This window comes from Pteropus vampyrus, unplaced genomic scaffold (assembly GCF_000151845.1).
Source record: "Pteropus vampyrus isolate Shadow unplaced genomic scaffold, Pvam_2.0 Scaffold96, whole genome shotgun sequence".
NCBI classification, from domain to species: domain Eukaryota; kingdom Metazoa; phylum Chordata; class Mammalia; order Chiroptera; family Pteropodidae; genus Pteropus; species Pteropus vampyrus.
In genome coordinates this window covers 279,955-293,212 of record NW_011888877.1, presented here as the reverse complement: position 1 = coordinate 293,212, position 13,258 = coordinate 279,955, and the positions used below count along the sequence as shown (strand labels likewise).

Genomic DNA, 13,258 nt, shown 5'->3' with positions numbered 1-13,258 from the left:
ACAAAACCATGCTTGTGGTGTTGAACTCCAACGCCTCTGTTTTAATAGCTATTCTCTGTCTAAAAACGAATAATTTTTCCCTACAACTTTTCATTGCAAAAAGATTAAATGATATCGTATCACAGAAGAGGTTAGAGCTTATAGTAAGTAATTTTGTAACTAAAGTCCCACTGAAGAAAATGAATGTTTTTAAATGAATGTATGCAGTTTTTCCCAAGTAAATAATATTCTGGTTTCAAGGTCTCCCCATTAAATTACACAATTCATTCTTTCTTCAATTCAAGGAGCGATAATGGGGGGAAGCACATTACTTAGCAAATGGCTAGTTCAAAACAGCTGACGCTTGACCTTCGACACACTACCTGCTTTATTACTTAGTTATAAAGTGCTCTTCTTTTAGAGTTGCTGTGTATGGTTGATGCAATCATAGGCTTCTGAGCTGAGATAGATCACAGGGATCATCTAATCTGTTATCGTGATTTAGTTACACAAACTAGTCTACAGGAGGAGTTATAATAAAGTGAAGAGTGAAAGGCTAGCTGCCCCCAAAATAGATGGGTTTGACTGGAGGTAAACAATGAGGGATGGAGTAGAGCACTTGAGCATCTGATTAATTTGGGGCCCAGCCAGAGAGAGTTTTGCCTCCTCTAAGCTAAGGACTTTGGCTGGATGCCCTGCAAGGGACCAGCCCCTTCTGGTACTGTGATCACAGAAAACAATCTTACGGCTCAGGCTTGGAGGGCCACGGGACATCATGACTATCGGTGGAGCACTCCCTGCGTTTGTGCATTTGTCGATGTGTAGCATCCTCACTGTGGAGGGAAGGTTGGGAGTTGATGAAGAAGGAATCTGGGGGTGGGCAAGTAATGCAGAGCCCTGAGGGGAAGTCTGGGGCGCTTTTCCCTGTGGGAGCTCCGTCGTGTACCAGCACAGTTATACTGAAAGAAAGCAGGATTTGAATGAATACTTTTAAATAGAAATGTGAGTGTTGAACTTGGAAATCACATAAAGAGAACACATTTCCTCTGTCCTTGCGAATGTTTGGAGGATTTCACAAAGTAGCCTTCGGCATGACTATGTATTTTAGGGGAAATTATTCCAGTTACCTTGGTTTCATTTCATTTCCTTACAAGATATTTTTATACTATTTTTATATATTTTGCTCAGAAATCTTAAATAATTTTTAAGATGTGTGAGGCTGATTGATTTCTCCTGAATTGTAAGCAAAGAATTTCTACTGGGAAACCATTTTGTAACTTGGTTGGAATGAGTAGATTAGAAGGAAAAGGATATAGCTAAATCAAAATGAAAAGATGACGAGATTAGCTATACTTAATGAAAGATCTTTAGCCTTTCCTATACAGGAAATTAAAATTTATGTTATGTGAAAAAGTCCTAAAATATGACTACATTGGCTTCTCTTCTCTTTAAGGGTGTACTAAGGCAAAACACCAATATTCAAGATTTGCGACATTGCAGAGCATCAGATAGTTCTGATAATCTTAACTTTGAATATTTATATGATGTCATATAGTAATTTAAAAGTCATTTTATAACTATGAACAACATTGATTTCTGAGTTCCTTGTATCTATTTTCCAACTCATTAACTTCATGTTATGCCTTATTCTTTCTCTCTTTTTTTTTTCCTTCTGTCCCTATCACTGAAAACAGATTACTCTATATACATGGCTGTATGGAAATCAGTCAGAGAAAATGATTATCACAAAGTCTGGGACTGGGATGAAGTCTTCACGGAAGACAAAACTTTCTAAACCCTTACTGACTCCTCAGTGCTAAAAATCATACCTTTAGTTCTTCAGTTTGCATGTTTCCTCCCAATGTGACACCTAATCCGAAGTTTGTCTTGTGTTTTCTCAACAATAGACCTTGTTGAGTCTGAACATTTGTGTCTGCTGAAAATGTATGTGTTGAAGCCTAACCTCTAAGGTGATAGAGTGAGGAGGTGGGGCCTTTGGGAGTTGATGGGGTCATGGGGGCAGAGCCCTTAATATTGGGACCAGAACCCTTATGAAAGAGATCCAGAGAGCTCCCTTGCCCCCTTGTACCACGTGAAGTTTGCGAACCAGAGGAAGGCCACAAACAAGCAAATTAAGGATGAATTTCTGTTGTTTTAAGCCACCCAATTTGTGGTATTGTGTTATAACAGCCCTAACAGACTAAAACAGACTATATTCTAACCTTATCCTTGACTAACCATCATCTAAACCTCAACGTGATAAGTGGAAGGTAATCAATACGAGAGAGATGCTATACTCATAGTTACTATATCATTTTTTGCCTGCCGTCAAGTTTGCCCACCTTCTTTATCAAGGAAAGAATGGGAATACAAAAGCTTCCTAGGGCTGGCATAACAAAATACCACAAAATGAGTTGTTTAAAACAACAGAAAGTTATTCTTTCACAGATCCGGAGGCTAGAATTCCAACCATCAAGGTGTGAGCAGAGACATCCCATGGAGGGCTCTAGGGAGGAACCCTTCCTTAACCTCTTCTAGCTTCTATTGGCTGCTGGCAGTGCCTGGCTTTCCTTGGCTTGTAGATGCATGACTCTAATCTTTGTCTCCTTCATTATGGCTTCTTCCTTCTCTGTGTCTGTGTCCAAACTTTCTTCTTCTTATAAGGACACAAATTATATTGAATTTCAGTCCCACTCTAATCCAGTATGACCTCCTCTTAACTTGATTACATCTACAAAGATCCTATTTCAAAATAAGATCACAATCACAGGTACCAGGTGGACATGATTTCAACCGAATACATGAGGTTCTTCAACTTTTGACAGCTTTCTCCTCGCCTGGAATCACCATACTTTGTCTTCCTTTTCTTTCAGGAGAACTTCATATTTCTTGGTCTTTATATTACTCAGTTTTCTTCTTTGATTTTATCTCATGATTGCTCCGGCTTGTGTCTCCATCCTCACAGAATAATTGCAACCTACAGAATCCCCCAGAAAATTAATCTGCAAATCCTTACGATCAGGTGAATTCTGGGTTTCCACCCTTGGTCTCGTCTTCAGAGAAGGCTAGTGATCTGATTTAAGTCTCCTGTCTTTGTAGGACAGATACCTATCATTCGTCCTTCTCCTATATCCCAGAGTGGCTTATACTTTTAGACTGTTGAAGAATTAACTGGTAAAATCAAACCAGGAATTGTTAACTTTCGGTGGTTCTTATGCATGCTACAGTCACCTTTAGACAACTTCAGCCTTTTTCAGGAGCTCACGTTCCTCTCTACTCCCTGCCCCCATCCTGGAAGTTTCTGTTCAAAATCACCATAATGACATTATTGGCATATCTCATAGATGTATCAGAAGTGAGGCCTGTGTACTCCAGGAACTATTTCAACTTTGCCTTTGGTTGGATCTTTCCCAAATTCCGAGCTCTTAGTTGCCATTTCACATCATACCTGCCCCACTGGGAGAGTCCTTATTGGTAACTTCTGCTTGTGACCCTATGCCCTTTGCCTTTCTGAGGGAAACTGGGCCATCCAGTGAGGCACCTCTTAACATATTGCAACAGAGAAAGATTTTTTTAAATTACAGAAAAACTATTAAAGTATAAATCAATCATTTTAATAAAGCATGTGAGTATCGTCATTTATAGTGTTTAAAATTTATTCTTTACTATACTTCGGCCTTACAACTTCCTTTTAACATCAGCAGCTAATTTCTCAGGTGTTTTGCTCAAAAATTAGAGGGTTAGGATGTGACGATGCCCTCTTTGTGTCTATTCTCTGTGCCTTTGCCCCGTTAGGCCATGTCACTTCCAAGCTGGCAGCCCTCCTGGTGCTATTGGTTTATAGAACACAGTTTTGGAAAATGCCAAGTGTAAAGAGGTGACCACATTTGAGCAATCGTAGAGAAATACAAAACGTACCTTTAAAACTTTGTGCCTCCAATTCCCGTTCGCTGTTTCAATGCCAGTTCACTTTTATTAAAGCTCTTTCATTTAAAAACAACGCCAAACCTTGAAGATAGAACATATATAGATTATGCTTAATTAAAACAAAATCATATAACTCATTAGTTGTTTTAGACTAAAAAGAAGTGTTAGCTAAATCCTTGTATGGAAAAGGTTGAAAATATCTTCGCAAGTAAACAGGTTTAGCAACAGCTTTGAACTCTCCCTTGTTATGAGTCAGTAGATCAACATGCTTCCTGCTGATAAGGTAAGCTCTTCCTCTCAGCTCATGACTGGGAGTTTGGAAGAAAATAGAATCAAATAGATTATCAGTCACCAGTACTAAAATTTTTGTAAAGATTAACTAATTAAAAATGAAAAACATATGATTCTCTTCAGGACATTATTTCAGTTCACCTGATGGCTAACAATGTTAATATGTTAGATTTTTTCAGATTTGCCTCAAGTTAAATGAAAAAGATTTTTACTTTGTTATTTTTTTCAGGTTGCTATGGTGATTTGTTTTTTTTTTTTTATCAGTGGATAGAACAGTAGGACAGTGTTCAACACGGCGATTCTAGTGCCTTCGAGCTAAAATGCCCAACAAGGCATAGTGGAGAGAGCCTAGAATTGGGAATAGGGGGTTGGGAGACAGGATAGGGTAGGGGGTGGTGGCCCCAGATCTGTTGTTTTATTATGTGAGCTGTGAGTCCAACAGCCTTCTTGAGCCTCACTTTGCTCATGATCATTCTTGTCTACCTCATAGAGTAATTATGAATTTCAAGGAAGATAATGTGCTTATTAAAAACACTGTGAAAAACTATGAACTACCATACAAATGTGAAATATCTTTATTGTAGTTCAATGAACAACTGATTTCTTACCTCTCATCAGCTCTTCAGGATGGCTCTTCAGCTGGTGTGGTAATTCCTCTTCTAGCTCCAGATCTTTCTCTAATCTCATCTCATGTCTAGATAAACTCTTGTTAAATTATAACACTTAGAATGTATGAAGTGATTATTACACGCAAGACACTTAGCTAAAAACTTTACTTTGGTTATTTCATTTAATCCATGTAGCAACCCTATGAGCTTAAATACTAATTCTGTTACAGATAAAGAAATTTGGGATTAGAAAGATTAAATTAGGTATCCAAGGAGTAACCTAGTCAGGGTAGGGACCCATTTTGTCTTATGTCACAGCCTATGCTTTACTCGATATGTTATTTTATTTCCAAAAGTTTGGTAACCTAACACACAAATTCTACAACTCTGAAATTATGTCATTTCCTCCATGAAAATCTTTTACCAGTTGGATGCAAAGAGCCACTGTCTCTAATTCTATTTCTTCTAAGCATGTATCTTTCAAAACTCTTTTTTCAACACTCCATCGCCCACTCCTCAGTTAGAGTTTTCATCACGTGGTCATTGTCTTTATGTAGACCCCTGAAATGCTTTCCTCAGTTGTTGTCCTCTGTTTTACATCACTGAAGACCGGTTATAGAAAATGTCTCTATTTCTTTTATATTTTATTATTCATTCAACTAGACAGGTAGCATGATGATGAAGAGGATATCGGGAGTCTAAACATCACCTCTATCTTATGTGCTGATAACTATTGGTTGATGTAACGTCTTTCATCTGCAGCCTTGTCCATCTTCCATCTCTCTTTCCTACTCCTCTGACTCCTTGGTCACCCACCCGAAGTCACAGACATGACTGACAATGACATGATTTTTAAAAATGGTTGCACAGCCTACTAAACTATGTCTTTCTCACTAGTTTCATTTGTTTTAGTATCTGCAGATGTGTCTGTATCATTTTTACGTTAAATGAAATACAGACATCAGAGATTTTCCAGAGGCCTTGTTGTTTCCATCTCTGAAATGGGCAGATAGATTTAGAAACAGATTTTTTTTCTGTGACTTATTCAAGAGAAACTCTTTTCACAAGAGATTGTCAAATCCTAAACCCCACACAAAGGGACGTAATGCAATGCACGAAACACTTTTTCCCCTTCCTGGCTCCAAATAAATTTAAATTTAATAGGAAAGTGAAATTAGGGTACTTGTTTATGTAGAAAGCTTTTAGTATTAGACATCAGCAGCACTGAAAACAACTGCTACATAGGTAAAAAAGCCTACCAAATAAGACCGAATTCTACAATCTTTATTAAAAATAAAACAAATGTTGTCACTACCACAGAAGGCGCAGAAACAGTAAATCAAATAAAATGAACAGCTTTGCTCCCCAATATGAACAAGAAATTATTGATGAGACAGAATTAAATCTTTTAGCTTTTGATTTATTTGAGCATTTAGAGCACATTTCTCTTCTTCGGAATTACAAACGAGGATTTTTGGCTTATCTTGGTATTTCTTTTGAGTGACAGAAGAATAGTATATGTTGATATAGGTTCTAAATCATATTTCCTATACTGTAATTGACTCCTTTTTCTGCAGCTAATTAAGTGGAAAACAATTCAAAAGACTCACATTATACATTTAAAAAAAAAACGTTACTATTTATTGTGAATTACAATTGTTTGCTTTCATTTATAATTTGTAAAGTTCAACTCGATAAGAGCTTATAATTTTTGATTTTTATCTATGGTTGCACAATTCCAAATTCATGGTCTAATGTTTCAATGTTAGCAGGATAACTTGAATTTATGAAACATAGTATCAAATTATTCATTGCATATATATTTTTGGGGGTTAATATAAATTTTCCTAATTCTGTTGTGAATATTTCCCCTTTTCACTAAAGGACAGCATAAGAGAAACAGACATCATTTTTTCAGTTTTTAAAATATGCATTTGGACATATTTTCTTTTGCCTGCTACCAAGTACACATTTGTCAAACGTCCCAAAACCTAGGAAAAAGTGACCATACCTAAGAGAGTGAGACATAACTGGCTCGATGCTGTTCAAGATCTCTCATTTGTGGACTGGAAGTTGATACCAGAAGGGAATCATGCTTACTTTGTACCACCGTAACAAATTTAAAAATATCTTTTAGTAACTCAACGTGGGGATTTATTTATTCTTATTTGTTATCTACCACCGATTAACATGTAAAGGATAAAAAGAATTCACTGATTTTTTAAAAGTCAAAACTCATGGAAATTACTTTTTGCAAACTGAAGAAAAGCAAAAAGAGTCTAGTGACTTGCAGGAGGCCATGTGATTTTTTTTCCAGTAGAATTAAATACTCCTGGCTTCTGCAACATGGCTCGTACTGTGTATGGCACATGCTCAATAGATATTTATCAAATGAATGAATGGATATTAGAAATTTATTTTTATCTCTTTCAAAACTTAGAAATACAACAATTGAATTAAATTTCTATCACAATTATTGGAATTAACTTTACTTTCTAGTACTTCATAGGCCTTTACCATATAATATCACTAAATTAATTTGTAGCATTTTGCATTTAATGTGAACTTTTAAATCAAAGTTGTTATTTTCTGATATGTTAAACCTCAGAGGTCGTTAGAGTATGAAGGAGGAAAAGAAAGATTCAAAAGTTTCAAGCTCCAACGTTTTTTCTCTCATTCTCACAACCGCACGGTACTTTTCAGCAATAGGGCATCACTTTAATAATATTGGACTTTCTCCTTCGAAGGCGCACACATAAGTGCTCTTGCTGAGAAGAGAACATGACAGACCTGCAAGTAAAATTTTGCTGTGTTTTCACAAACCTTGTTTATGTTTGTTTAAAATCTTAGGGAAAGCACACTGTGGGTCTTGAGAGCTGTAAGTGGGTAATAAAATAAGAACTGTAATTTTTCAAAGCATCGCCGAATGCCAAAAATCTGATATTATCATTCCGGTTTACAGTGACTAGTTAAAGGGTATTAGCATCCTGTTATTTGCAAAAGAATTTACAAGGAAACCTAAAACAATTGGAAAAGACAGTGGAAAAATGTGCAGATTTTTAGAAGAATCAACTATGATTAAAAAAAAAAATTGAATTAGATTGTCTGGTGAACTGAAGCTAAATAAAAACGCAGAGATGAGCTAGCCAAGCTTTCATTTTCTTGTTCTCTTTTATATTATTTGGCCACAGAGTTATTTATCTCCAAAGATTTTTTTCATTGGATTATTTAATTTGATACAATCGCTATCAAGAACTATAGGAGCTGAAAAAGTAGGTTAAAAATTTGGGGTGACAAATGGCTTTATATACTTATAATGTATTTTAATAAAATGCTACATGTTAATAATTTATATGGGCCGCTGCATCGCACAACCTTAGAGAGTATCATTGCATGGAATAGTCTGACTGGTGCCCCCTGTAATTGTGCAGTGGTATTGAGGTTATATGCAATCTGTGCTGATTTTGGCTCCAGGAATATTTTCCATGTGTTGTACTAGGAAAAATATTTTCTAATCTTTCGTGGCACTTATACTTTTTCAACATTCATCACAGTCTATAAACAATGTTTGTATGTCTAATTTTAAACAACCTTTTCACAGAGCTTTAACCAAAAATAAAAGTAGAAACGTTATAGGCCATAGGAAAGATACTGACCTGTGCAACAAATTTAAAGTCTGAAAACACAGAGGTTTTCGAATGGAAGCAGGAAATTTGCGACTGGAATCAGATTTCTTTACTGCATCAGGATTCTTCTTCGAATTCTCCTCAGCTCTTTTTAGTTGAGTGGAGATTCTGTATAGAGAATATATTTATTTTGTACTTTTAAAATACTTTGTCCTGACTCACTATCTAGGTTGAATTTGCATAGGGTGGATAGTAGACATGACCTCAGCTTTAGTGTCTTAACGTTTTAAGTCACGGCAGTTTAATTTCATTCATATGAAAACGCACATGGATTCATAACAGAGTGAGGAGGCACCATCATTTTTGAACATAAAAGTCTCGATGTGGCATAAGAGATGGTACTTGGAAGAATTTTCCAACCAATAAAGAATATTCTGAAAAAATAGAAAAGGAGGCCCCGATACATTAATAGAGAAAATAATGGTTTTTAATCGCCAAAGATTGCTATTAGAAAACAAGATAATCTCTCTTTTCTTCTAATTTTCTTTATTTTTTTTCTAATTTTGTTTTTAAAATTTGAGCCTTCCTCAAATTTTACGTTTTCCATAAAATTTCATCTCCCTCTCCATTCTGATTGAATTCTTACAAACTACGTGAGTCTGCAGAGTGTAGGAAAAGCCTGCGCAGCCACACGGCCTGCATTGGTGTCTTGCCTCTACCGCTCGCCCGCCAGGGGACCTTGGGCAAGCCTGTTGACCTCTGTATGTGCTGATTTGCTCATCTGGGAAACGCAGATAATAATAGTCACTCCTTCAAGAGGGTATTCTAAGTATTAGAATGGCAGGTACTTGTAAGCACTCAGTTATTGCCAGCAGTTTTTACTGTGAGCCACATGTTGTAGCTCTTAGTTGTTGTAATGACTTGCCTTAATCACCTTCTAAGGCATGATATATAAACATTCATAAAACACATGCTGTGGCATTTTTCTATGCTTGTGGTTTATGTATCTGGTTTTTGTTTGTTTGCTTATTTTAAGTTCCTTGGGTCAGGACCTACATCATTTACATTTTTTTTTAATAGACTTTACTTTTTAGAAAAGCGCACAGCAAAATTGAGTGAAGGGTAGAATTTCCATATACTCTCCCCACATGCACAGCCTCCCCCATTGGATAATGTCCCACCTGAGTGGGACATTTGTTACAACTGATGAACCTACACGGACACATCATGATCACCTAGAGTCCGTAGTTTACATTCGGGTTCACTCTTAGTGATGTATATTCTGTAGGTTTTGACAAATTCGTAATGATATATATTCACCATTTGACAAATTTGTAATGATATGTATTCACCATATATTCAACATAGAGAGTTTTTTCACTGCCCTAAAAATCTGTGCTCTGTCTGTTCACTCCTCCCTCTTGTCAATCCCTTGGCGACCACTGACCTTTTCACTGTCTTCACAGTTTTGCCTCTTCCAGTACACCAAATCGTTGGAGTCACACGGTATATAACCTTTTCAGGCTGGTTTCTTCCACTTATTAATATGCACATACATCTCCTCTATGTCTTTTATAGCTTGATAGCTCATTTGTTTTCAGTGCTGAATAATATTCCATGGTCTGGATGGACCACAGTTTGTATATCCATTCACCTACTGAAGGGCATCTCTGTTGCTTCCAGATTCTGGCAATTAAGAATAAAGCTGCCATGAACCTCCATGTACAGGTTGTTGCTCGGACATATCATACAGTTTTTATTATCTACAGTCTCTTGTACAAAGGCGAGGGTTTTGAGCACCTGGTTTCTAGATCTTAGGTCTGAAAGGATTTAGAAATAATGTATTAAATACAAAGAAACTGAAGACTGAGAGACATCGTGTTCACTGTCTAACCCTGCTTGCATAGTCCATTGTACCTTCTGTTATGAAATTTTTACCTAAATGACGAAGAAAATGTAAAATATTTTGAAAATATTACCGAAGGTTTGATGTGGTGAGAATAAAGACTGAGAATTATTGCACCAAATGATATAATCAATATATTTTTAAAGAATAAATTTAATAAGTTGTAGCCACGAGTTTTTCCTCATTGTTTTGTAACTGCTTAATTGAAATTTTATTACAACTTTCTGGTTTTTCTCCTAAATTAGGCATGTGCATTTTCAATTATCTTTTGTTTAGTTGGATTTTTGAATTTTCCCCCATGGCTTGTGCCCACTTTGGACTGACTGAGCCTTGCTGTTTTAACAGGTTGTGGTGCGGAATTGTCGGGAGCCACGGGCTCCTTCAGCAGCCCCGGGTACCCAAACGCGTATCCCCCTAACAAGGAGTGTATCTGGTACGTTCACACGGATCCTGGGAGTAGCATTCAGCTCACCATCCACGACTTCGATGTGGAGTACCACGCAAGCTGCAGATTTGATGTCCTTGAGGTAGGAATTTAGATTGCTTTCAGCGCAGTCCACACTCCAAAATTTGGAGTAGACCTGGAGATTACTCCAAAAATCCCTAAATTCTTTCCAGTGTTTAGAGCAGTGTTCTATTCTTAGACATTTGATGAGTATCAGCCCTTCGTGAATGACACTTGCAGACAAATGGGATTAATATCTCAATTTAGGTTTTTAGAAAGCAGTACCCTAGGGACTCGGTGACAGGCACTTTAGCCAGGAGGTGATGCTGGAGGCAGGAACAAGGGAGCGGCTGTGTGGGAGTGTGCGGGAGGAAGAGCCAGTGAAGAGACCCCTGTGGGCAACTTGGGCTTAATTCCGCTGGGACCCTCTGAGGTCCTGTGAGGACTGCTCATGAGAATCATCCCTCTGAGGACGCCAGGCTCAGGCACTGGTCCTCAGCTCTCATCCCAGCTGATGGAGGACTGTGCTGGGCATGCTTCGTGCTCCACACTTCTGGCCTAGTAAGCTCCCTTGGGAAGGGCAATGGGGAAGCAGAGTGTAAAGAGGCCGGCGCTGGGGTGGGTCGTGGCAGTAAGCAGAGGGAATGCCCAGCGCAACTGCAGCTGCGACCTAGGGGGTCGACATGGTGCAGGGCACAAAACGCATCTACTGCAGAGAGCTTTTAACAAAACGGCCACTTAGACAGTGTGAGGCATTTGAAGATAAGAGCTTTCCCAACACTACTGCAAAGAGTTTATCTCAGATGGTTAACACAGCCTTAGAAAATCTATTATAATCTGCTTTTTATTGCAGGAATCCAGTTATCAGGAGATCACACACACACACACACACACACACACACACACACACACACACACTTGACTTATCTGCAAAATTTAATGGCTTCCAAGTACACGCCAACCTCCTATCACCTCAGCAATAGGGATTGCTGTAGCACATCATGACAAGGGTTCTATATCTAGTAGAACTTAAACTCCATGATGGATGGGTGTTTGTTTTTGTTTTGTTTTGTTTTGTTTTACTGCTATATCCCTAGGCCCACAGAGTATTTGGTGAACACTCACTATGTACTTGTGGAATGGATGAAAGCACCCAAATCTCTGACTGACACACCCATAACACACATTTATGGTGGTTTACAAAGGGTTTTGGCATCTATTTTCCTGTTTGAATGTTCAATAATCTTATGATGTAAGGGGCGGGGGGAATCTTGTCTCCATTTTAGTGTTGTCAAAATAGAAGCTCTAAAAGATTGGCAGGTTTTTCCATGACCACAAAAATAGTGAATAGAAGAGCTGTGAACTGACTTCATCTACCACCAAACACTCCATGTAAGACAGTATAAAAAGATGGAGGTGGGCAGTGTGCCAGATATTGAGATGAGTGGCATGTGCTTCATAGGAAGTACAAACTTTATTTAATTACAAAACATGTTTCTTTGAAAAGGAATGGGGTTCTCAAAACATGCCTTCACTGCATGGCTGCAGTCATTGGGAATCGCAACTAGCAGCTCAGATCTCTGTAACGGAGGATAATGCTGCACTAAGTGAAATCAGAGACAGAAAACCCATAGCCTCCTCTTTATGTATGTACTGCTGCCAAGTCATGACTCCATCTCAGAGGAGGAACGTTTTTTTAGGAGAAGAGAACAGGGTGGCAACTGAAATTCACACTCACTGTGTAAAGTAAGACTAACACCCCAAAGTGGAATGTTCAAATGGTCTCTCTTGCTAGCAAGGCTATTTCTCAGTGGAATAAAACCCCTTACAAAGGGCTGGCAGCAGACTTTTCCACAGTAATGTAAAATGTTCCTTACCCTTCATTTTCATATCCCAAAGGGCATGTGATTGTTGCCCACTTGGCAAATGTAAATGAGTTCATTGTGCTGTGGGTTCTGTCACACCCATTACGTGAGAAAGCAAAGACTGGGGCTGTCCCCTGCAAGCAGCCTCGGGGACAGGGACAAAGCAGGATCTCCAGGCAGCAACACTCAAGCAGGGGCTGTAAGAAGAGGCTGCAGTCTGCTTGGGGCTTGTTTTTATTAGTCCAAGATGATCTCTCATGTTCCATCAAAATCAGGGTTTGGAGGAATGTTTTGAGGCCATTAAATATTTTGGAAGAGTTTTTTTCCTTAAGGCCGAAAAGAGTAACCTTCTTACTTTTTGTTCAAAAACATTTTGTTCAGATAATGAACTCTGCAAATGCTGAAGTCAGGGCAAAAGTGCTGTAATAAATTTGCATTAATGGCTTTTCCATCCTTCATACTGTAGACACTGATAACGTGTTAGCAAGAGGTTTCGAAATCTGTTGCTCTTGGGGTGTGTGTGGCCTAGAAACACTGCTGGCTTTCTGGACCCATCCATTCTCAGCCTGCACATTATCCTTTCCTGCTCTGCCGAGCACAGCCAAGTAGGA

At 38.2% G+C, this 13,258-nt stretch overlaps 1 protein-coding gene across 1 annotated transcript in view; it reads left to right on the top strand.

The window, feature by feature from the left end:
• The window catches only part of CUBN (cubilin), a 248,376-nt gene that overhangs the window by 93,489 nt on the left and 141,629 nt on the right, over positions 1–13,258 (top strand). The window contains 1 exon segment of the mRNA XM_023533142.1: positions 10,683–10,864. Within this exon segment, the coding sequence (XP_023388910.1) occupies positions 10,683–10,864 (182 nt within the window).